The sequence below is a fragment of the Rhagoletis zephyria genome, unplaced genomic scaffold (genome assembly GCF_001687245.7).
Source record: "Rhagoletis zephyria isolate East Lansing unplaced genomic scaffold, Rhagoletis_zephyria_1.1 Rzeph_scaffold_00277, whole genome shotgun sequence".
Lineage (NCBI taxonomy): Eukaryota > Metazoa > Arthropoda > Insecta > Diptera > Tephritidae > Rhagoletis > Rhagoletis zephyria.
This window is the reverse complement of record NW_016157361.1, coordinates 6713-33288: the sequence shown is the minus strand read 5'-3', so window position 1 is coordinate 33288 and position 26576 is coordinate 6713. Positions and strand designations below refer to the sequence as shown.

Sequence of the window (26576 nt, the reverse complement as noted above, 5' to 3'; positions counted from 1 at the left end):
GGTGCTTATTACGAGCAGAAAAAAGTTAGAAACAACCACCCTGAACATTGATGGCTACAATTTCGAAACGCAATCGTCGCTGAGGTACCTTGGTGTGATGATTGATGCGAGACTCAGTTTCAAGACGGATATAGAAAAAGCCTGCGGAAAGGCGGCTGCAGTGACAGCGGCTTTAGCGAGAATCATGGCAACCATTGGTGGCCCTAGTCAGAGTAGGAGAGCGCTCCTGGCTAAAGTAAGCCAGTCAGTACTGATGTACGCGGCGCCAGATGGGGAACAGCCCTGCGTCAAAAAACATATGCCAGGAAGGTGAAATCAGGTTTTCGGCTAAGCGCTTTAGAATTTGTACCATTGGTACATGTCATACTCTAAATAGCTGCACAAGTTTGTCTAGTTTGTTACTTGCCCAACTTCTGTTTAACTAGGTAATTTTTCGTTATTTTGAACCACTCTGCCTTCGCAATTAAACATAGCTTCGACAAATGTCAAAACATTTGAAGACTGCTTTCGATAACATAGGTGTTCATTACAAGCTCCTACCCACCCTTTAAAAGCTCGATTTCCGGTCGAGATCTTTTTTTTTCTGCTGAGGACATCACGTTGTTCGGATCGTGCCACGTAAAGTATCGCCTATTATCACATTTGATATAAGCCGTGAAGTTGTGATTAACTTTGTACAAGTATAATTACCTACTGTCAATTCGACTTTTAATTATACTTAAATCGCAAACTGATATTCGTGCGCGATCGCCATAAAAAAAACTCGTACCGATTCATCCGGAGATTAAGGGAACTTTAAAATACCTCAGCGCTATACTGATAGCCCCGAAGGGCCCACCAGCCTTGATCCGCGAAAGCCACATTAATCCGCAGAAACCATCTGTCCAAAAGTTGGTCTATTTTATTGCCACCGCATCCGCTCTGCTACTGGTCCTTCATCTTGCTCGGACACTTCCGCGTGAATCTCTTCGTCAGGCCATCAGAATCATTACCGCCCTTTCCAATTCAACGTAGAGGTTTTTCACGGCGTTCCAACGGAGATGGACCTGCACCCAGTTGCAGGAATACATAAATAAGTATCACAAATCTTAACCCAAGCGATTACCAACATAAAAAAAAAACTACGTTTTCTCACCACTTATTGTGTGAAAAGCAAGATTAGGAGCTCGTATTGTACATATGTATTTCTTCCTCTTAGTTTAATTTCGCAAGAAAGAAAAAACACCTGTAAATAATTTTTGTTGCGTTTATTGTTGTTGCTGCTTTGATTTAATTTAGTGCTCCCACACTCTTTATCAAACAGGTTTTCCGTCCTATGTGACTGCCAGTAAAGCTACCGTACCGATACAAAAGACTACTACAATTATTTTTCTTATGAGCTAGAATTTTATACACAAACACAGTAATTTGATGAGTAGAAGCGAAGCAAATTTTCTTCCATAAATATGAAAAGGTTAGGCTCGATAGATAAATGTATTATAACTAGTTGTAAGCTGAATTTGTTAATAAAAGAAAGAAATGAATAGTAAAATGGAAGGCTAAGTGTTCTAGTTTGCCTGATTCTAGGGCAAGTGTAGTTGGATACGTGGGGCTTGTTAATAACACCTCTAAAGCCAATGGTAGGGTTGGGTACAGAAGCAGCCACTGACATCCGGAACGCGCTGCTAGGCATGGTGGGGTGTGAGAAAGAGGGGATCACACTATAAGGGTGTGGCACGTTTTTTTTTATTATTTTCATGGTTCAATATTCCCAGTGTGTAAATAGATTTCTCGTTTGGGCTGTTGACTGCCAACGACGAGGGTTTATCTGGTGAACACGTATATGAACCACGACTAACTGAAGCTCCGGGTATAAACGCCAGTACACACGCCGTGGTCATCGGACATAGACATAAACCATTCGCTCGTTTCGGCTATAATTATCATGTTATGCCGTCCAGTCAACCAAGGGCTCATAATAGAAAATGGCGCCCAACGTGGGGCCGCACGATAGTAGGTTGCCTTTTGGTACTTCTTCATCTCGTAGCTCCATTGATAAGATTCCCTCTTGGAATCAATCTGTCCGTCCGGTTTGCAGAAATTATTTACTTATTTGTATATAATTATGGAACTTCAGACAAATTGAGCTAAATGCTTTGCGTTCTGACCATATTATTATTTCGGTACCGCGTCATAAGTTTGCGTCCAAGGATTGATTTATACAAACCGTTTTTAGATTTTATTTTTGTAGGCCTATATTTAACTATCCGGATCGTAGTTGCAACCAGGCGAAATGCCTGTTGACTAACTGGTAGGTTATTTGGATGAACAAAATAAAAACTAAATATTCTCAATTTTCATTTCGAGGTATTATTCTTATTATTATTATATTTTATTCTGATTCTTGGTGAGATTTTCGGAATTTTATAATTTTATGTGAAATAAATTAAAACCGTTTTCATCGAGAGTTTCAATATGCCATAGCCGGAGTGATTTCTTTCACACCTTGCTGAATTATATGCCATATAACCGCTACACGACCCCCTGTAGAACCAGACTAACCCAATTTATTACTTATACATACACTTTGAGGAGATTTTTTTTTTATACCATTTAATTTCGCCCCCCTATTTGGGATTTGACGATATTATAATAGCCGTAAGACTTTCGTGAATTCCTGCATTACTATACCTGTTTACTAGCCCTGCGAAATATTTTCGCGTGAGTATGAAAAATTGTAGTATCTAACTCGTAGGACATAGAAACAGAAGTTGGTTTCTCCTTTGAATACGTAAATTTTTTGACTCGGCCTTACTCTTAACTGGATTAAAGTTAATACTCTTGCACCAGGGAATTATATTAGCGATTTTTTTTAACTTTTTTTTTAAGCTTCAGGATCAAACTGCTCTAGCAATGAGCATGTTCCTCCGCAAAATGTCTGCACAATTTGTAGAGAAAATTTTTCTGAGCATGACGATGTACTTATTACAGCGTGTTCCCATCGCATTCACAGAAATTGTTTGATGTCTTGGTTAAAAAGGAACTCATCCTGCCCACAATGCAGAGCAACGTGTAGCAGTAGGGACTTTTATACGAACACTGGTGTTCGAACACGATCTCGTATGATTCCTTCAGAGAAACCCGTAGGGAATGCAAGTGGATGTAAGAATCTGCAATCTGCCAGCGAGAACGTACAACAAGCACATCAGTCACAATCAGAAGGCGCCACCTGTATACCGGGCGTTAATATTGAAGCCACTAGTGGTGGCGAGCCACCAAACGTAAATAAAGAAGTACGCGTTCGAAACTTAGTTTCTGCTGTTATAGCGGCCAGACAAGCATCTATGCTTGAAGGTTTAGAAAATTGGGTTACTCAAATTATTGAACAAAAGATAGAAAGCGCTTTGACAAATTTGGTAGAGCGGTTGAATCTAAACCCCGCACAATTACCACCGCCTGGTAATGATGCCAGCCAAGCTGCTAACATACCAGCGGCGCCTCTTCAACCAAATATGTCTACACCTAGACGGCCCAGAGATATACCTCCTATGCCTAGTCAAAGTAACTTAAATTTAGCCACCAGATTGACCAATTACGATTCAGTGACCTTTCGAGCGTTCCACATTCAAGTCGAATAGCACAACTTATTTCTAGCTGGGACGTGAAATTTGACGGTACATCGCGTTTATCTGTAGATAGTTTTTTGTCCCGAATAGAATTGCAGGTGCTTGATGCACTTGGCGGGAATTTTAACCTGCTTTGTGAGCATGCGCAAAGTTTATTTGTTAACGAGGCAAAGGATTGGTACTGGCGGTACCGCCGGTCTGTCCAACGCGTCACCTGGTCATCTCTCTGCCAAGCTTTGCGCACAAATTTTCAGCAACATAAGAGTGATTTTGAGATCAAACAAGCCATTCGAGCCAGAAAGCAGGGACAGAATGAATGTTTTGACGACTTTCGCAATGCAGCTTAATGAAGTAAGCCTTGACCCACATGTAGATTCTGGTCCTGAAATTGAATTGGTAGAAGTAGAAGAAATTGCGAAGCGGGCAGCGAAATTGAAGCCGGCTTGTTGGAACTGCGGCAAAGATGGCCATAGGTACTTCGACTGTCTCGAGGAACGCACCGTGTTCTGCTATGGTTTTGACGCTGCTAATGTCTACCATCCGAAATGTCATAGTTGTAACTCGGGAAACTGCAAAACGAGCGAGGAGTCCAGACAGATTCCTCGCAACGACCTCAAACATTAAGCAGAACTAAGTTGCTCATGCGAGCTGATGAACCAAGCCCAGACGATGACGTAAAATTATGTTTACGACCTGGTGATTTCCCTGTACGTACTCGTTTTCTTAAAACCATTGTGCCTTATGAGGTTCGCTTGCGAAACTATAACGAAATGAAAAATAAAATTTTAAGTTCTGGGAGTCCCGCTTTCATAGGTCCAAAACGTTCATCAGACCGCATGAAAACTTTTTGGAAAAATGTCAAGAAAAATCGGAAGGATTTAGTGAAAGTTATTAGCGCTTTAGGTCAGAAAGAAAACGACTTGAGACCGTATGCCAAGATCGAATTGCTCGGAGAAAACTATCTAAATTTTCTTGATAGTGGAGCGCAAGTGTCCTGCATAGGGGACTTATTAGCAAGAAAAATTCGAGAACAGAAACAGCTGAGACAACACAAGACTACTATTTGCACCGCCGATGGTAAAAGTCAAATAGTTTTCGGCACAGTTGTCTTGAATATAAAATACAAAGGTCAAACAAAAATCATAAAATTTTTCATCGTCCCAAGTATATCTCAGAAAGTAATTTTACGAGTGGACTTTTGGAGAAAGTTTCAAATAGCACCCGGCATCATCTCAGAAATTTCACTTCACAAACCAAATATTGACGAAAACTCCCTCTATTTGAATGTTGAGCAGCAACAGCAACTAAGTCTAATTAAAAGTAGGTTCCTAAGCTTTGAGAAAGAAGGCCTGGGAAAGACGTCCCTCCTAGAATACGTAATTCAACTCGAACCTCATGTCCGTCCGATTAAGCAGCGTTACTTCCCAATTTCCCCAGCTATTGAGAAACTCGTACATTCCGAAATTGATGAGATGTTAAAATTAGGTGTAATCGAAGAAGCTCCAAATAGTCCATGGTCCAGTCCGGTTGTTCTTGTGAAAAAGCCAAATAAAGTCCGTCTGTGCCTTGATTCGAGAAAAGTTAACAGCGTTACCGTTAAGGACGCCTATCCCCTTCCACATATTGACGGGATTCTCAGCAGAATACCCAAGGCTAAGTTTACAAGTTCACTAGACTTGCGTCGCGTCTTTTGGCAAATTCCCCTTGCTGAACAGTCTAGAGATTACACCTGCTTCACCGTCCCTAATCGTCCGCTTTACCGATATCGCGTTATGCCTTTCGGTCTCTGCAACGCCCCACAAGCACTTTGTCGCTTGATGGACCGCGTAATACCACCCACACTAAAAAATCAAGTTTTCGTTTATTTAGATGATCTTTTGATTGTATCAGAAGATTTCGATACACATATGTCCGTGCTCGCTGAAGTTGCTTTACATTTGAGGAAAGCGGGCTTAACTATAAACGTAGAAAAAAGCAAATTTTGCATAAAAGAAGTGAAATATCTAGGATACATCGTTGGTGTCGGAACTCTGCGGACTGACCCAGATAAGATCTCGGCTGTAACCCAATATCCTGTACCCACTACGGTTAAGCAAGTTAGGCGTTTCCTAGGGATGGCGGGTTGGTATCGACGATTTGTGGACAACTTTGCTGCGCTGACAACCCCACTAACTAACTTATTGAAAAAAGGAAAAGGTTTTAAATGGAACGACGAAGCGCAGGAAGCATTTGACACCCTAAAGAACAAACTTTGCTCAGCTCCGGTACTTGCAAGCCCAGATTACAACAAACCCTTCGTAATACAGTGCGACGCAAGCAAATTAGGAGTTGGTGCGGTATTGTCCCAGGAAAACGATGACGACATAGAGGTGCCAAAAGCTTACTTTTCGCAGAAACTTAACAAAGCACAGAGTAACTATAGTGTTACAGAACTCGAATGTCTCGCCGCGATACTTGGTTTAAAGAAATTTAGGACCTACGTAGAGGGACAAGATTTCATTATGGTTAGGGATCACGCGAGCTTACAATGGCTAATGCGGTAGACGGATTTATCCAGTCGACTAGCGCGTTGGTCTCTTAAACTGCAAGGATTTAGATTTAAAGTGAGCATAGAAAAGGTTCGCTTAATGTGGTGCCCGACTGCATGTCAAGCCAAAACTTTGAGGAAGTAACCGAAGTACGCGAGGTTGAAGTCCGTCCGTTAGTTGATATAGAGTCGTCCGAGTTTCTGTCCGAAGATTATCTTAAACTAGTAAGCAATGTCCGAGATAATGAAAATCGCTTACCTGATCTACAAGTAATCGGCAACCACGTTTATAAGAGGACAGAACATCCTAATGGAAACCCAGAAAGAGAGTCGTTCAACTGGAAGCTTTGGATTACCAAACCTCTGGTCCAAGAGGTAATAAAAAATGCTCATATTCCACCAAACAAATGTCATGGTGGCATACCTAAGACGTTGGCGAGATTGCGTAACAATTTGCATTGGCCAAACATGACTGTTGACGTAAAAAACTTTGTTGGCCAATGTGAAAGATGTCGGCAAAGCAAAGCGCCAAACTCCACGCTTAGGCCACCTATGACTGCACAGTACACGGTACAAAGACCGTTTCAAAAATTATACGTTGACTTTCTTGGCCCTTATCCAAGATCAAAAAACGGAAACATAGGCATTTTTATCGTCCTGGATCATTTAACAAAGTTCGCATTTTGAAGACTGTCAGAGAATTTAACACATCAGTTATATGCGAATATTTGCATGAATACGTTTTTAATGTTTTTGGCACCCCCGAAATAATAATGAGTGACAACGACAAACAATTCAAATCGTTGCAGTTTAACACTTCCTTCAGCACGCGGTATAAAGCACGTCTATACGGCTCTATATAGTCCACAAGCCAATGCAAGCGAAATAGTGAATCGGTCCATAGTGGCAGGAATCCGGACCTATCTTAAAGATGATCAATCGCAGTGGGATAGAAACCTTTCTGATATCGCCGAGGCGCTGCGAAGCGCATACCATCAGACAATTGGAAGCTCACCTTATTTCGCTTTGTTTGGCCAACAAATGGTATCTCACGCGGATGAGTACGCACTGCTTAGAAAGCTTACAACGTTGGACGATAATATACTTGACAGAGCTGACCGTCTTAAACTCATACGCCAATCAGTTCCAGAAAATATTACTAGAGCTTTCGAAAACTCATCCAAAGGATACAATCTGCGCAGCACTGATAAGCGTTTCAAAGTCGGTGACATAGTTCTTAGGCGAAATTTCGTTGTAAGCGACGCCACCAAAAAATTTTGTGCGAAGTTCGCACCCAAATTCATCAAGTCATAGCGCTTAAGGGGAATTGTATGTACGAGTTAGAAGGTATCAGTAGAGGCAAGAGAGAATTTTTCGTTATTTTTAACCACCCTGCCTTCGCAACTAAACATAGCTTCGACAAATGTCAAAACATTTGAAGACTGCTATCGATAACATAGGTGTTCATTACAAGCTCCTACGCACCCTTTAAAAGCTCGATTTCCGGTCGAGATCTTTCTTTTTCTGCTGAGGACATCACGTTGTTCGGATCGTGCCACGTCATGTATCGCCTTTTATCACATTTGATATAAGCCGTGAAGTTGTGATTAACTTTGTACAAGTATAATTACCTACTGTCAATTCGACTTTTAATTATACTTAAATCGAAAACTGATATTCGTGCGCGATTGCTATAAAAAAAAAACTCGTACCGATTCATCCGGAGATTAAGGGAGCTTTAAAATACCTCATCGCTATGCTGATAGCCCCGAAGGACCCACCAACCTTGATCCGCGAGAGCCACATTAATCCGCAGAAACCATCTGTCTAAAAGTTGGCCTATTTTATTGCCACCGCATCCGCTCTGCTACTGGTCCTTCATCTTGCTCGGACACTTCCACGTGTTACGAATCTCTTCGTCAGGTCATCAAAATCATTACCGCCCTTTCCAATTCAACGTAGAGGTATTTCACGGCGTTCCAACGGCGATGGACCTGCACCCAGTTGCATGAATACATAAATAAGTATCACAAAACTTAACCCAAGCGATTACCAACATCAAAAAAAAAAATACGTTTTCTCACCACTTATTGTGTGAAAAGCAAGATTAGGAGCTCGCATTGTATTTCTTCGTCTTAGTTTAATTTCGCAAGAAAGAAAAAACACCTGTAAATAATTTTTGTTCGACCTAACTCTATACTTAAATTTCATCCTTAAGAGTTATTATCACCGAATCATATCACAGATCAACATTTCCTATTAACTAAGTATGTATAAACCTACTTAACACGATAAAATATTTATTGAAACAGAGAAAAAAAAAGAAGTAAAAACTAAGCTCAAAAATCCACTTTGCGCATAGGTTTGTAATGTAAGAAAGCAGAAAGGGAACTTGAAGCACATACTAAACTTCATAATCACTATCACAGCTGGACCACAGCACAGTATTTATTTGAGGTTCGCAAGAGAACAGTAATGATCATTAGCAAAGTCATTATTTGGATTACAACCACCAATTTCCCGCCAGCAACGACTCTAGAAAAGAGAAGAGTAGTATACTAATTTTGCGTTTATTGTTGTTGCGGCTTTGATTTAATTTAGTGCTCCCACACTCTTTATCAAACCGGTTTTCCGTCCTATGTTATGCTTGAAATACAATACCGGCGAACGGCAAACTTCGCCGAATTGGGCGATGCTGTCGTTCACCGTTCGCCCAACTATTTCGCCTACTTAAACAGAATTAGAGCGGTAGCGAAAACAGCTGATCCCATTTGGTCGCCTTTATAATTTGGGTGACCATATTTAGAAAAAACTAAACCATATTTAGAAATGAGGAAATGATAACAAATATAAATGTAAAACAAAGAAAGATTATTATAAATAATTTGTTTCAAGCCAGATTTAACGAATCCACAACTATATTTTTCAAACAACAAAAAAAAAATCGTGTTTAGGTTGTTTTCTTTTTAAACTTTGAAAGCACAAAACAAATACGGCCACCTTTGGCACGCACAGCTGTCATCGCCCAGCAGAGCGATAGAAATAAATCTATCGCCATGAAACGCCGCCAAGCGAACTTCGCATTTCGCTTTGGCTGTGTTCAATTTCATATGCTTGCGGGTGTTCTAATTTTGACAGCGCGAATTTCGCTGTGGTGAGTTCGCCGTTCGCCGGCATTGTATTTCAGCTATGACTTTGCCAGTACAGCTACCGTACCGATACATAAGACCACTACAATTATTTTTCTTATCAGCTAGAATTTTATACAAAAACACAGTAATTTGATGAGTAGAAGCGACTAGGTTATCTAACTAGTAAAAGTTGGAAAAAGAAAGCAAATTTTCTAATAAAAAAACAAGGTTTTGATATGTAGCGACGTTGCGAAGATACACNTATAATTACCTACTGTCAATTCGACTTTTAATTATACTTAAATCGAAAACTGATATTCGTGCGCGATTGCTATAAAAAAAAAACTCGTACCGATTCATCCGGAGATTAAGGGAGCTTTAAAATACCTCATCGCTATGCTGATAGCCCCGAAGGACCCACCAACCTTGATCCGCGAGAGCCACATTAATCCGCAGAAACCATCTGTCTAAAAGTTGGCCTATTTTATTGCCACCGCATCCGCTCTGCTACTGGTCCTTCATCTTGCTCGGACACTTCCACGTGTTACGAATCTCTTCGTCAGGTCATCAAAATCATTACCGCCCTTTCCAATTCAACGTAGAGGTATTTCACGGCGTTCCAACGGCGATGGACCTGCACCCAGTTGCATGAATACATAAATAAGTATCACAAAACTTAACCCAAGCGATTACCAACATCAAAAAAAAAAATACGTTTTCTCACCACTTATTGTGTGAAAAGCAAGATTAGGAGCTCGCATTGTATTTCTTCGTCTTAGTTTAATTTCGCAAGAAAGAAAAAACACCTGTAAATAATTTTTGTTCGACCTAACTCTATACTTAAATTTCATCCTTAAGAGTTATTATCACCGAATCATATCACAGATCAACATTTCCTATTAACTAAGTATGTATAAACCTACTTAACACGATAAAATATTTATTGAAACAGAGAAAAAAAAAGAAGTAAAAACTAAGCTCAAAAATCCACTTTGCGCATAGGTTTGTAATGTAAGAAAGCAGAAAGGGAACTTGAAGCACATACTAAACTTCATAATCACTATCACAGCTGGACCACAGCACAGTATTTATTTGAGGTTCGCAAGAGAACAGTAATGATCATTAGCAAAGTCATTATTTGGATTACAACCACCAATTTCCCGCCAGCAACGACTCTAGAAAAGAGAAGAGTAGTATACTAATTTTGCGTTTATTGTTGTTGCGGCTTTGATTTAATTTAGTGCTCCCACACTCTTTATCAAACCGGTTTTCCGTCCTATGTTATGCTTGAAATACAATACCGGCGAACGGCAAACTTCGCCGAATTGGGCGATGCTGTCGTTCACCGTTCGCCCAACTATTTCGCCTACTTAAACAGAATTAGAGCGGTAGCGAAAACAGCTGATCCCATTTGGTCGCCTTTATAATTTGGGTGACCATATTTAGAAAAAACTAAACCATATTTAGAAATGAGGAAATGATAACAAATATAAATGTAAAACAAAGAAAGATTATTATAAATAATTTGTTTCAAGCCAGATTTAACGAATCCACAACTATATTTTTCAAACAACAAAAAAAAAATCGTGTTTAGGTTGTTTTCTTTTTAAACTTTGAAAGCACAAAACAAATACGGCCACCTTTGGCACGCACAGCTGTCATCGCCCAGCAGAGCGATAGAAATAAATCTATCGCCATGAAACGCCGCCAAGCGAACTTCGCATTTCGCTTTGGCTGTGTTCAATTTCATATGCTTGCGGGTGTTCTAATTTTGACAGCGCGAATTTCGCTGTGGTGAGTTCGCCGTTCGCCGGCATTGTATTTCAGCTATGACTTTGCCAGTACAGCTACCGTACCGATACATAAGACCACTACAATTATTTTTCTTATGAGCTAGAATTTTATACAAAAACACAGTAATTTGATGAGTAGAAGCGACTAGGTTATCTAACTAGTAAAAGTTGGAAAAAGAAAGCAAATTTTCTAATAAAAAAACAAGGTTTTGATATGTAGCGACGTTGCGAAGATACACCAATGCGGAGGAGGCCTTCGACGCATCGTGGGATAAATGCATGACCAGCGTATCAAGTAAGTTACCATTGATTTTATTTGTCATTCTTTATTTGCTTTCCTTCTCTCTCGTTACGTAAACCCAAGTCATATATTTTTTTTTTAGAATACATGTCTATGTATATACAAATGTACATAAAGATGTTTACATGCATATGTACATAGTTAGGTGATCAGACCGATGATCATGTAGTAGGTACACATTAAGGTAGGTCGTGGCTTTCGATTGCTTCTATGTTCATATTTACACACAAGCACGGTTAGTAGCACTTGAATCCGGATAAAAGAAAAAAAAAAGATATGGTTTTTCATTGGGATTAAAGTAAATATTTAAGATCTAAATATAAGTTTGCTCACATATGGAAGTTAATATATACATATAACACAAATTAGCCCCCTTGCCCAAATTAACGAAGTTTTGTACTTTTGTTTTACAGTACAACATACAGAAATCGTAAACCAGCTGAATTAAAGTTTTATGCTTAAAATTTAAATAAAATATTAAGAGTTCCATAAATATGAAAAGGTTAGGCTCGATACATAAATGTATTATAACTAGTTGTAAGCTGAATTTGTTAATAAAAGAAAGAAATGAATAGTAAAATGGAAGGCTAAGTGTTCTAGTTTGCCTGGTCCTAGGGCAAGTGTAGTTGGATACGTGGGGCTTGTTAATAACACCTCTAAAGCCAATGGTAGGGTTGGGCACAGAAGCAGCCACTGACATCCGGAACGCGGTGCTATATAAGGTGCACTATAAGGGTGCAGCATTTTTTTTTATTATTTTCATGGTTCAATATTCCCAGTGTGTAAATAGAATTCTCGTTTGGGCTGTTGACTGCCAACGACGAGGGTTTATCTGGTGAACACGTATATGTAGCACGACTAACTGAAGCTCCGGGTATAAACGCCAGTACACACGCCGTGGTCATCGGACATAGACATAAACCATTCGCTCGTTTCGGCTATAATTATCATGTTATGCCGACCAGTCAACCAAGGGCTCATAACAAGTTGCCTGCGCTTTCAGAACAGTGTCGCATGAAGCAGTTGGTATTATATCTGGCATTATGCCGCCGGACATAATGGCCTCGGAGCTAGGCAGAGTCTACAGTAGAACAAAAAGCACGAATAGGCCACTAACGGCTGACGACAGTGTTGCCAACTTTTGAATTTCAAAAAGCACCAAACCTTGGAAAAAAGAGCGTTTTACCATACTAAAAGCACTAAATTTTTTTTTAATCAAAGGATACTCTTTTTTCATAACAGTTTGTGGTAAACAAAAGGAAAAAAATAAACACTATTTACATGTATAAATAAATGCCAGAGATCTGCATAGATACACTCAAATTACATTTTAAGTCACTCGCTTTCTTTTCGCATCTGCACACACTCGCACTCATTTATTTCCAAACATAACGTGCGATATCATTGAAAAAACATTGTCGGTTGAGTGAGTAATTTCCACTATCAAGTGCTCGATTCAAATAACAAGTGCCTGATTTGAAAAACAAGCGCATGGCATAACTGCTGTAATGAAAGTATCAAAGAAAAAACATTTGTAAAGACAATTTTTGTTAATTTTATTGGTTTCCTAACTGCATATTATAATGTAAAAATATCAACTGATTAAGGGCATCATCATTTGACAAAAGGTGGCATCTTTTGTCAGAAATAACATTTCCAGCAGAAGAAAAAACTCTTTCTGACGATGCGCTAGTTGAAGGAGTGGCTATTACTCTACGACTGAGTTTATGCAGCAGCGGCATTTCGCATTTGTGTACCTCCCACCAATTAATTATTACCTCAATATTTTCATATCGCCGCNTCATGCTTACGAAGTAATACCGAAGTACTGCACATTAAAACTGGTACATCTGGAGAAAAAACAATCGAATCGCAACAAACGAAATTAAATTTTAAAGGGGAAGAGTAATACTTAATGATACCCTAAGTAGAAATGAGCGAAAAAATTTGTTGTTTTATAATATAACTCCAAATATTGCGAAAACCCGTGTTTTTACACTTAGAGGTTAGGATATCTCAAAATTATGACGTTGTAGAGAAATTCTACAGCAAGTTTTGGATTCAGCACCGAAAAATCTACAAAAACCGATGCACTCAGGTGGCAAAAAGAGATAAAATTTTTCGAACTGTGTAATCAATCAATAATCAAGAAAATAAATAAATAAATACTTAACTTATCTGCGTGCTAGCATTTTCAACGCGAATACAATTTTACAAGAACGCAAGAACGTGGGTTTGCAACTTCATCTTTTTATCAATCATGGTTTGCATTTTAGTGCATTTAAATTTGTAGATTCTTGTAAATTCAGAAATTTTAGTTTAAAAAAAGCACTAAAAAGGGCTCTAGGCACTAAACCATTTTGTTTGGCGTTTTAATTTTCAAAAAGCACTAAATCTAGTGCTCTAAGTTGGCAACTATGGCTGACGAACGCAAAGAGGAGAGACAAATGACCCTCGACGAGTGGCAAACACAATGGGACGCGGCAAGAAAAGGAAGATGGACGTATACGCTCATCAAGAACATGCAAGCCTGGGTCGAGAGAAGACACGGAGAGACAGACTTTTACCTGACGCAGTTCCTGACAGGACATGGCTGTTTCAGGGAGTACCTCCTCAGATTTGGTCACGACGATGCGACAGAATGCTCCTTCTGCAACAGTGTCGGTGAAAACGTAGAGCAAATCTTTTTCTCCTGTTCGAGATATGTAGCTGAGAGAACAACCATAGAGAGGCTAGTAGAAGAAAGGATGACGCCCGATAACATTGTGAGCCACATGCTGAAATCGAAAGTGGTGTGGGCTAAGATGAAGGAATGGTCCGCAGGGCCAAATAGAAGCTACAGAAGTCGGAGTTAAGGGTTTAGTACGCAAGTCCAGTATAGTAAGATAATACTGTCTGTGCGCGGTCCCGAATGAGGTGTACCTTTAGCGAGCAGTGTGAATCGTGCATGCCGTCCATGGTTGGCGGTATCTATGTAAGATTCTCCCTTCGGAAAAAAAACAGGGCGGCTCCCTCCACAGCAGCGCACACAGCCAATGGCGGCAAACACACATCCCTCACCCACCTCATAACAACACGTCTCCCGAACCACATGAAGCTCCTTAAATACAACTGTAACGGACTTCAGAGCAAGATCGAGGAGATAACCATCTTCATGGGAAGGCATAGTATATTGATAGTCCAAGAAACGAAGTTGCACAGGAATTCAACATTGTTGAATTGTGCCGGATACAACGTGCACCGTCGAGATCAGCGAGATAATGGTGGTGGCTTAGCGTTCATCACGCACCACACCATGCAGTATCGTCTTATCGAAGCAGACAGCGACCGCAGGGAAATCACCCTAGAATGTCAGGGTATTGCTATCCGGTCAGGCGATGTCGAGCTCGAAATATTTAACGCTTATATACCCCTGTAACTAGCCGGCAGGCAGGATATCACCCTGCAATAGGTGCGCTCCTCAGAGGTGAAAACCGTATGGTAATTGGTAACTTTAATGCGCAACACGATCTTTGGCATCCAAGCCTGTTAAACCATCGTAGGGAAACAGACTTGCCTGAGCAGACAGATGAATCGACATTCTGCACAATAAACGACGACGCACCCACCAGGATTGTGGGCAGCTACTGCAGCTCTCCAGGCATAACAATAGTCAGCGCTGGTCTGATAAACAGCGTATCATGGCAACCTATGCTGACCTTGGCATCAGACCGCGGAACACCGGACCTATATTAACTTTTCTAAAGCTGATTGAAAAGGCTTCGCGGAATTTAGTGAGAGCACCTTCCTTGCGCTACCCACATCAAACGACGTCCACCTTGGTGAACGTAAGTTCCGCAGAGTTGCCACTACTCCTGCAGCTCGTTTCGTACTATCAGGATGCATAACGGACCCCCGACCAAACTTCCCTGCTCAAGCGGCTGTTCTAGCCGATCAGCGTCACAACCTTCGTCAGGCCGATCCCAGAAATCCTTGTACCAGGGATCTCAACGCGGAGATTCGGCAGCTTGTGAACGTACATAAGCAGAAAAAGTGGGAAGAGCATCTCAAGACTTGTAATTCACCTCTGGTGTGAGTAATATTTGGTCAAACGTGACGTCACTGTCCAATCCCCAAAGCACGACGACAGAGTCGAAATATCTTTCGGCGGTCATGCCTCGTCGGACCCGGAGCGATGCGCGAGTTATTATAGCTGGAAATTCATACTGCATCCTCCGGCGGACAAAGCCAAGCATCGAGTGACCAGAAGGCTGCACAAACTGCCAACAACCTGTGGCCCTCTTGCTTTCACTAGCGGTGAAGTTCAGGTCGTCATCGAGAAGCCTCCAAAGCCATGGGGCCCGACGGAATATGCGTGTTGATGCTGAAAAATTTGGTTCCTGCGGAAGTAGCGTAGCTTACGGGGCTCCTCAATCTGTCAATGGCCTCTCTCATCATTCCAGACATCTGGAAGATGGGGAGAGTGATCCCACTGCTCAAATCGGGGAAACCATACGACAAACGAGAGTCTTATCGTTCGATACCACTCCTTTCCCCGGTAGCGAAGACACTAGAGGCCTTGCTACTCCCGTATTTCATGAACCACCAGATTCCAGAGAAACACCAGCATGTTTTCCGTAAGGTGCACAGTACAACCACAGTACTTAACGCCAAAAACACGCAGATAACACGTGACCTAAACCTCAACCGTCCCTGTGAGAGAACTGTTCTAGTAGCGTTGGACTTGTAAACGCGTTTAATACCGTCAGCCACTCCACGCTGCTAGAAGACATAGAGGCCTCTTCTCTCCCACAGAGGCTCAACGCTGGTCGGCGAATTATCTCAGTGGTCGATACTCGTCAGAATGTTAGAGACAAATCGAGCAAACCTAAAAAATAAAACAGGGGGTTCCATAGGGTGGTGTCCTTTCCCCATCACTGTTTAACAACTATGTTTCAAAACTCTCTTAACCACCAGAGCGAGTCCCAATTGTCTCCTATGCTGACGATTGTTCGATAATGGCATCTAGGAATGGAATTGATGACTTTTATCCGAAATTAACGGGTATCTCTCCGAGCTTTCTCGCTTCTTCACTGCTAGGAGCCTAACCTTCTCCCCTACAAAATCCTCTTCGACCTTGTTCACCACCTGGACGAAGGAGCTTAGAATGCCGCTGGGAATTCACGTCGATGATACACCAATTCCGACTGTGAATAACCACAAAATACTCAGAGTAAACTTCGACAGTCTGCTCTCTTTCTCTGCACACGCAACCGCCATTGTCAACAAAGTACAGAGTAAGGCCCTCAAGTCGTTATCAGGCAGTACGTGGGGCAAAGACAAAGGAACGTTGCTGGCAACATACAAGGCAGGCCGGTTTTAAATTACGCAGAACCAGTGTGGTCGGCGGGGACCAGTAAGACGCAGTGGATGAAGCTGCAGACGACACAGAACACTGCACATCGGACAGCGACTGGATGTCTTCTGATGTCGCCAGAACATGCTCCCCATAAAGGAGCACAACACAATGCTCTTCAAGCAATTCCTAGTAGGGAGCCACAGACGTGGACACCCGATCAGACACTTGCTTGCAGAGGAGCCCTCGCTAAGGCATGTCAGAAGGCATCTTTATGAACTAACGGACGAAGTCCAGAGGTTCATAAAGTAACCTCTGGACCCGTCGGCTTATCGACAGACTCTGAGCGGCATTCACAGGTAGTCAGTCTCGAGTTATGTAGACTGCAGACCTGTGAATGTCGTTCTAGGCACATGCACCAGGTTAAACTGATACCTGAGCAGACTAGACGAAGATGTGCTAAATGAGTGTCCGGCATGCGGAGAGACATACCACGACTCGTAACATCTCTTCGTATGCCCGGAAAACCCCAAACAGCTAACGCCTGTGTCCCTGTGGACCGACCCCATTGAGGATGCACTCTTCTTGGGCGGGGTTATTGTAGCCGCTAGAACAACAACAACAATAGCAATTGTACGAATTGGTAAATATGGAGATTTTGACTCAGCGAATGGGGTACGCCACTAGTTCCATTCCTTAAACCAGACGGTTCTGTAAGAATATGCACGGACTATAAAATCACATTAAATCGATTTCTAAAAGACGTAAATCACCCTTTACCAACCTTAGATGAAATTTATGAATCACTACAGGGCGGAGTAAAGTTCACAATGTTAGAGTTTTCAAACGCGTAGAACCAACTCAAATTAGAAAAGAAACCTCGAATGCTGGCCGCGTGGTCTACCCATAAGGGAATTTTCCGAGTAAACCGACTTCCTGTTCGGGATAAAGGTAGCGACTGGAATTTTCCAAAATAGGACGGAGAGAGTTGTGCAGGGTATCAGCGGCGGGAAAATTTTACTAGATAAAAGATGAAGGATGAAGAAGAAGGCCCGCACTTTAACTAATGGCAGTAAAAATACAGTATGTTGGATAAAGAAGGGCTAGCGATCGTTTCCTCGGTAAAAAGTCTTTATTAGTATTTAAAGGGAATTAAGTTTGTTAAGATTGTGACCTTATCATAAGCCGCTATTTTCGTTATTAAATGAATGATCTTGTATACCACTGATGGCAGCAAATCGTATGCAAAGATGGGCCTATTTCTTATCCGGTTTCGATTATGCTATCAGTATAGGAAAGGTAATGAAAACGCGAACGTGGATTTTGTATCACGGTTACCCAGGGAAGGGGTAGTCGACGGCAGATATGTTGAAGTAGGATATCTAAATTTCATTGGCAACGCCACCTTTCCCGGAATTTTTTTTTTCAATTAAGGTTGAAACGGAAAAGATAGTACCTTAGCCGTGGTAGTTAAAGGTTCGTTTGAGAAGTTCAAAGGAAGGGACCAGGTTGCCTACAGAGGATTTTCAATTCGCTCTAGGTAACTCACGGTGCAGAAATGGGTATTGCTCTGTGGTAACGGAGTAGTAATTCTCAAATCTTTGCGTAGTTTCGTTTTGTCATAACTTCATTCAGTATATGAAGGAATAGTAAAAACGAAAAGCTGGCAAGGGCCCAAGGGTCGTAAGGGCCCCTGTGTGCGCATTCACGTTAATTTTACGGGACCAATGAACGATTTCTATTTTTTAATCGTAATTCACCCTTTTTCTGAATGGTTGGAAATTGTTAACCCCAAAATCATGTCTACCATGTTCACTATTATGATTATGTACGTTATTGATTCTGTAGATACGGTAATCCGCAAAAAATTGTCAGTGACAATGGTAGTCAGTTTTGCTCTAAAGAATTTAAATTGTTTTTGCAAAGGAACGGCGTGAAGCATATTTTAACCGCTCCGGGTTACCCAGCAACCAATGGGACTGCAGAGAACGCGGTTAAAACCTTTAAAAACGGGTTAAATGACATATCGAAACATTGCGAGCAGTATAATCGCGGTATCAACCTTGATTGGGAGTTTGGCAAAATACTGATAGCAAGTCGTGCGACAAGCATTGTACAGCGGGCGAAACCCCAGCTAGGTTGTTTTTTGAATCGCGAGCTAAATACTACATTCGAACTAGCAAAACCTTTCGACGTAGTTAAAACTTCCGGTAGGGACACGCTTAACGATTCGGACGTGGCACGAATGTGTAATACCCAGGAAAAACAAACGAAACGAACAATTTCTAAGCCAAGACGTTTAGGAATCGACGAGATTTATGATTAAATTATGTTTAAAAATGTTTTTTTTCTTCAATTCCTTTTATTCTTCTTTTATTATTATTTTTTATTCTTTTAAATAGAATTTAAACGTAGTGAACGTATGTAAGCTAGGACAACTAATATTTGCGAAACTAAATTAATGTGAAGAGTATCTGAAGTTGTTTAATATGAATATGTAAATAACTTAGTACGGGGGTGTAGTAGTGTAGACAGCATTTCCCACAAGAAATTTTTTTTGCCGGAAATAAGAAAACTTGTCGCTCTCACAAACAAATTTTTTGCCGGCAATATTGCCATCGTATCGATTTCTTATTATCAGTCGCTCTACAAAGTACGCCGCAGGCAACTCGCCTGGTCGAGTCGTTTTCTTATTACCTGAATGAGTCGTTTTATTATTACTACAGGCGCTATTTGAATAATAATTTCTTGCACCAATTTTATTCTTTTTTAATATGTCATATGTTTTGGAACACAAACTTATAATTTGTAAACGAAATTAACTATTTTCGTCGCTATGGAGCTTCCTATTTTTGCAACCTTGACTTGGGCATAAATTATATGTTTTTGAAGAAGTTCATTTGACGCGAAGTTCATCAGTTTGGGAATTTTCGAAAGCATATTCTTAAAATGACATAAAAGAAATAATGTTGCCGATTTATTCTAGGAATAGTTACAGGGTCTTACCGAGCATATTGTGTGAAAGACTGAAGCCCACCGCCAATGAACTGATTGGGCCTTATCAGTGTGGCGTTAGACCTGGCAAATCCACCATAGACCAGGTATTCACAATACGCCAAATCTTGGAAAAGACCCGCGAGAAAAGGATCGACACTCACCACCTATTTGTCGACTTTAAAGCCGCTTTCGACAACACTAAAAGGGGTTGCCTGTACGCCGCTATGTCTGAATTTGGAATCCCCGCCAAACTGATACGGCTGTGTAAAATGGCGTTGAGCATTACCACCAGCTCGGTCAGAATTGAGAAAGACCCCTCCGAGCCGTTCGCCACTAAACGGGGCTTCCGACAGGGCGACTCCCTTTCATGACTTGTTTAATCTGATGTTGGAGAAGATAATAAGAGCTGCAGAACTGAACCGCTCAGGAAAAATTTACTACAAGAGCGTGCAATTGCTGGCTTATGCCGATGATATCGACATCATCGGTAACAAAAACCCCGAATACTGTTCTACTTTTTGGTTGGATAAGGAAGCAAAGCGAATGGGTCTGGTGGTAAACGAGGACAAGACAAAGTATCTCCTGTCACCAAACAGTCAGTGCATTCGTGCCTTGGCACTCATGTCACAGTTGACAGTTATAATTTCGGGAAAATAGAGAGCTTCGTTTACTTGGGAACCAGCATTAACACCGATAATAATGTCAGCATGGAAATCCAACGCAGAATCACTCTTGCCAACAAGTGCTACTTTGGACTGAGTAGGCAATTCAGAAGTAAAGTCCTCTCTCGACGTACGAAAACCACACACTGAGAAAAAGGATTAGTTTCGATAACTAAAGATATTTAGTTCCCGAATTTTGACAATATTTGGGAACTGTTACCTAGGATTGGGAACTATTAACTACAAAGTGATGGTAATTATAACTAAATATATTAAAGCTTCTAGTATTCATCTACGTTGTACCAAATCGTTAATTTAGTTGAAGTGTTTGGTAAATATTAACAAATATTTATTTGAAGCATATTTCTACAAATTCCTTTCAATTTAGCGTATGGTTCATAAAAGGATGTCATTAAGCTCTCCTAATACAGATAAGCTTTCTTTCAACACATGGTTTAGTCATAGTTACCAAGTCTTAGTTGAGGTAACCACGATTTGGTTTGAGAGCGGAACATATTCATGCTTGTGCGCCACCCCTAAATAATGCTCAGCGCTCTCTGAGCACATGTGTGTTTCACATACGAAGAGCGCCAGCCAGTGCTGCCACTAGAGAAAAATTGAGTGAAGTAGATTTTGGAAAAAAGTGGAGTAGATTGAATAAAATTGAAGTAGTATACATTTTTGAAAACAAAACAATATAATTCATTTTATTTAATAAGAAAAACAAAAAAAATGACATTTCATTTTAAATATAGATACATATAATAAAATAAACATACAAATAATAATATAAATCACATTTCGTTACTATGATAAGTACATATATGTATACAAATATGTTAAAATAATTTTAAATTTTAATTAGTCTTAATTTTTTGGTATTTATTTATGATTTCTTTGGGTGGAACCCAGTTTTCAAATTCAAATTCTGACATTATTTCTTTAATTAGAAGTATGGAACTCACTGTTTCTACGTTAAGACAATTTCGGATAGCCGTTTTATTTAATTTCATTTGGGAGAATACACGCTCCGTGGGAGCACTGCTATGAGGCAAGCAAAGTAAAGAACTTATAAATTGCCGCAAATGTGGATACATGTGCTCTCCTAAACTATTTTTTACTTTAAAAACATTTTGCCAAAACATTTCAAGAGTCATCTCTTCCTCGGAAAATGCATGTAATAATAAAAGTCTCCATTCTTCATTAATATCTTCAATGTTCATATTTCCAACGAGATTAGGGAATATATTAATAAGTGGCACAAGGCTTGGCCCTAACGATAATGGATCAATTATTTGTAGTGCTTTCAAAACTGGGTCCTTAAAATTTATTCTTTTTAAAATTTGCTTGCTTAGCGAAATGTAAAAACGTAAACAATTTTATTGCATAGAGTAAATCTCTTCCGCGGTTAAAGTGCCTCCTAGAATAAACATTTCAGTTTCTGCTCCAAGATAGAGATCTTCTAGTTTTTTGTACATTGTACTATCTTCTATAGTATCTTCACTTAATGATTCAAAATTTAATAGGTTTATGTGCATGAAATTGTTTAAAATACTTTTTAAATACAATTTTAATGTTTTTAAGAGCTGATGGAAGCGTGGTTCTGTTGCCTGAAACTCTAAATTTATTTTATTTACGTTTTTTAGACTGCTGCTTAAAAACAGCAAATAGCATTTATTTAACGGTGTCATTTGTTCTAAGATTTTTTTAGCAATGTCATTATTTTCCTCAAAAGCAGCGCTAGCCAAATAAGTTTGAAGAGCTGGCCATTGTTCTAACACTCTTACTATGGCGTGTTCCAAACTAAGCCATCTTGTGTCAGCTCTTTTTAAAATCTTATGCTTTTTTAAGTCAAAGTAATCTTGAAATTCTTGAAATTCCACTTGCCTCTTACTACTATGTGCAAAAAAATAATAAATGTTTCTTACTAATTGTTCTATTTCTGGAGGTATGGTTTTCGTGGCTGTTGAAGCACATAGGTGCATTGAATGGCAAATGCAGCCAATCACATAAAGATTGGGGTTCCATTCTTTTAATAAGGTTTTAACACCTGAAACGCCACCCATCATTACAGCGGCATTATCAGCGGCAAATCCAACAACATTTTCAAATGGTATTTTCAAATCAATAAACAATTTTTTTAGCGCCTCAAATAATGATCATGCATCACATTTTTGTACTTCAATCAGTCTTAGAAAACGGTCTCGAATTTTGCCATTTTGTTGATCAAAATAACGAGCAACTACTCCTAGGCATTTTGAGGTACTTATGTCAGTAGATTCGTCTATAATAAGCGAAAACTTATTGTGTCTTAAACAATTAGCCATATCTTCCATAAAATTTTCAGCCAATACACCATTAATTGTCTCTGCTGCTTTGGTTCTACCACACTTTATTTCTTTCACTATTTCATCGTTTCTGGCAACACTCTTAATAAGACCAATTAATGGTGTAATCAGTGCAAAAGGTAAATTGTGAACACACAAAAATAATATTATTTTCAGCTCCGCAATTTTTATTTTTCGAATTTTCGATTCAAATGCTTGCACTTTTTTATTTTGGTTTATTTTCGGCTGCTGCTTCAATGTGCATTCATTTTTTTTATGTGACTCACCATAGCCATGTCTTTCAATATTTGTTTTATTGTTAGAGAGATATTTTTGGCCAATTTTGCAAAATGCTTTGCCTTTGATGTTATCTAGCCAACTTAAATCACGCTTCCATTCCTCTCTGAAATGTTGTTTATATTTTTTTTGTCGTGATGGAAAAGTCGCTGCAGGCTCATGGTCGTCAGATTCCGAAGAAGAAATACTGTAACAGTTACATATGTACATATGTATATCTTTTATTAAAAATCGGAGAAAATGTTTGATAACAAAATTTACCAATTGTCTAGACAAGTCCTTTCTTTTTGAGGAGACGAATCACTTGAAGATGATCTGCATCTGCCACTGTAAAAGTCAATTGACAAAACTTGATATAGCCGCCATTTTGATTTTCATGTGCTTTTTTATATGTATAAAACACAAATAAATTTGTTCAATGATATACTAACCCTTCATTTTCTGGATCTGAATTTTGTGCAGGTAGCTCCTTTTGGAAATAGCTGAAAAAGAAAGTTGAATTTTAAGTTATTCTTTCACATTACAAATTGAAACGCACCATGCAGAAATACTTGTTTGCAAAGTTAGATTAAAATAAACATACATACCTACTTATTAACCTGTTCTTCGTCGGTGAGCGTATTCCTTTGCTAAAGATATTAAAGAATTTATAATTAATAATATATTTATATTTTTTATGGAATTTATTGCACTACTTACCGATTCATCTTGCACATCACATGTCCATACGTTATTAACTCACAACAATTTGACAGTTCACGCAATGACACTTTTACAAAGCAAAAATAAAGGGTTGCCATTCCAGCGATGAAAAATAGCGTTTGCATATGTTCAGTGATTAAAACCACTATTTTCATCGTAATTAAGGGAATAGGAAAAACAATTAGGTAATATAGGGAAAAAATTTTAAAATTTGAAGCAGAACAAAAAGTGAAGCAGATTTTTGGAAGAAGGAGTGACGAAGTAAATTTTGTGAAAATGAAGCAAAATACTTCGATTGAAGTAGTAGCGGCAGCACTGGCGCCAGCTGAGCAATGCACACAGTCCCACTTATTGAATCGTTTGAATGTGCTAGTATGCCGACCATTGCATAACAACGATTCATTGAATGAGACTGTGTGCGTGGAAAACATTGCTCCGCTACCGCTATTCGTATATGGGTAAAACACGCGTGTGGTCACAGAGCGCTCAGTAAGCTATGGCATGTCGATCACTGCGCTAGGTAGAGAAAGAAAAGTGTGTGCTTTGACATGCCCAGACTTGTTTGTCTCAGTTTCAGCTTTGCCATCGCCGCGAGTTGTTTCGGTGTGCGCATAGTTATTTAAAAATATAAAGTTTGATGCAAACCGGTGTTTCTCAGTGGATATATAATTCATTTGAATCATAATTTGAAAGTATCTATTTAGCCAAGGAAAAAGCTAAGCAGTATACGTAAACCAGCACTTCCAGCCAGTGATCGGAATTGAAAAAAAATTTTTGTGGTAGAATCTGGAAAAAAATGTGGTAGATTTTAAAAAAATGTGGTAGATCTCAGGTTTTGGATCAAACTTTGTACACAAATTAAAAATATTCTGCAAGGTTTCAATTAAACTGCAAACAATTTATTAGAATCTAAAAAAAAATAACTTTAGTACAATAAAGTGCAAGATTGAAGTTGCTAAAATTTTCGTTGAGTTTTGACAATTTTTTTCCTAGACAACGTAAAGCAGTTCCTTCCATATCAAGATATTTTTCGAACATATTTTGAAAGATTTCTGCAACCTTGGTAAGTGCTGCCAGCTTTTCTTTTTATCACATCACGATGTGGCGAACACGTTCCAGAAACCGCTACTTGGGATTTGCCGATTTTGACAATTCTCAAGTAAAAATAAATAAAGCGTTAGAAACTTTAGATGCTCTGAAATATTCTAATACTTTTTCAAAAATCGCTGTTTTTAACATTTTCGCTATTAATTCTTTTTTATAAATCATATATTTTGCAATTTAACACAATAAAACCATGTTTCCTATCGAAAAATTGAACATTGAGAAAACTTACTATTTTACGGTGTATTTTGTCCTCCCATTCTGTTTGTTGTTAGTGTTTTGTGCTGAACAATTTTTGCTCTTAAACTTAAGACAATTATGTCGAGCAAAAATAAAACTACTTAAAAACGCGAATATGTGGTAGATTTCAGACTTTCTGTGGTAGATGTGGTAGATGCTCAAAAAATTGGCACATCTACCACAATGTGGTAGAAGTCCGATCACTGCTTCCAGCAGATATTGACCTGGGTCTTCGCACGACAGTTCCTGTTTCATCGTTTCTTTTTAGGAGATTCTTACGTAAATATGTATGTATTTTTATGCTTAATATATGCAAATAAAAGACGAAAGTAAACACAACAACCATCGAGTAAATTTTTATTTGTGTCAAACTGAAACTCTTTTCCAATAATAAACGGTTAGCTGATTCAAGTCTACAGCAAGTTCACAAAATTAATTGAAAACTTGTATCAACCAAAGCATTGTTTATATTTCCTCAACAATGATTTTATTCAACTAACGATATTATCCAGTCAAGGGAGTCGTTTTGTAATTATTGACAAATATACATTTGTCCCAACTAGAAGTCTCAAGTAAATTGCAGACTTTCGTGAACTAGATATTTATTTCGCCATATCCAACTATGCCACTTGGTCACTATAACCAAATCTGGGTAATTATAACTAAACCTTTTTCTGAGTGCACTCTATAAGTCACTCATCATACCCGTGCTGATATATGGCGCAGAAACAGAAGCGACGGCGAGTACCGCAGACGATGGAATGATGAGCTACACAGAGAAAAAGGGCTACTTTCGACAACTGAAGATTTTTAGTTTCCGAATTTTGACAATACTTGGGAACTGATACTAAGGATTGGGAACTATTACCATGGGTTGGTAATTATAACTAAATATATTACAGCTTCTGATATTCAACTAGGTTGTAACAAATCATTAATTTAGTTGAAGGGTTTGGTAAATGCTAATCAATATTTCTTTGAAGCATATTTCTACAAATTCCATACAACTTAACGTATGGTTCATATAAGGATGTTATTAATATTTCTTTGGAGCATATTTCTACAAATTCCATTTAACTTAACGTATGGTTCATAAAAGGATGTTATTATATTATTAGATGATTTAATTTTTAGAAGAAATATCTTTTAAGTTTTAATACAGAAAGTTTATTTATTAATCAAAAATTTTCTTTTTAACAATAAACAAATTCATAGAACCATAAACTGAAAATCAAGAATTTAAACAAGTATAAAAACATACAAGTAAAATACCTTACATATACTCCCCCTCCAGTAAAACAATAAATTAATTAATGTTAAATGTTATTTTCTTTTTTGTATTTGGAATTGTTAGTGAATTAGACTTTTTTTATTGTACAGAAATTATATTTGCAGGTTTGAGTAAATCTATTGAAATCGTTTTAATCATATTTCCATGTTGAATTTTGAATACTTTGTCATTTTTCGAAATAATTTTAAATGGTCCTTTATAAGGTGATTGCAAATTTGACTTTTGAATAACTTTAACAAAAACGTACTCACAAGTATCCAAATT

The 26576-nt window shown here is 39.0% G+C and overlaps 1 protein-coding gene across 5 annotated transcripts; it reads right to left on the bottom strand.

Moving 5' to 3' along the window:
- Positions 1 to 22493: 22493 nt before the first annotated feature.
- LOC108358624 (uncharacterized) lies at positions 22494 to 23866 on the bottom strand. 5 transcript variants are annotated; one of them, XM_017610059.1, is made up of 5 exons: positions 23675 to 23866; positions 23563 to 23604; positions 23407 to 23457; positions 23237 to 23302; positions 22494 to 23162 (listed from the first exon to the last, which is right to left on the bottom strand). In XM_017610059.1, exons 1-5 carry the CDS (start codon positions 23830 to 23832, stop codon positions 22511 to 22513), a joined length of 969 nt encoding a protein of 322 aa, XP_017465548.1. In that variant the 5' UTR covers positions 23833 to 23866; the 3' UTR covers positions 22494 to 22510. The 5 variants fall into 5 exon arrangements, with proteins under 5 accessions (XP_017465548.1, XP_017465549.1, XP_017465550.1 ...); XM_017610063.1 differs by having other exon boundaries at positions 22849 to 23162; positions 23237 to 23324; XM_017610060.1 differs by having other exon boundaries at positions 23237 to 23324; positions 23563 to 23866.
- Positions 23867 to 26576: the final 2710 nt, after the last annotated feature.

What these genes read in the sequence shown, in the direction of transcription:
- LOC108358624 (XM_017610059.1), bottom strand. Translation starts at nt 23,832, where the DNA reads ATGAAAATAGTGGTTTTAATCACTGAACATATGCAAACGCTATTTTTC. An exon ending in TCAGATCCAGAAAATGAAGG is followed by an intron (nt 23,303 to 23,406) that starts GTTAGTATATCA and finishes TGACTTTTACAG; the next exon opens with TGGCAGATGCAGATCATCTT. An exon ending in AGGACTTGTCTAGACAATTG is followed by an intron (nt 23,163 to 23,236) that starts GTAAATTTTGTT and finishes TAACTGTTACAG; the next exon opens with TATTTCTTCTTCGGAATCTG.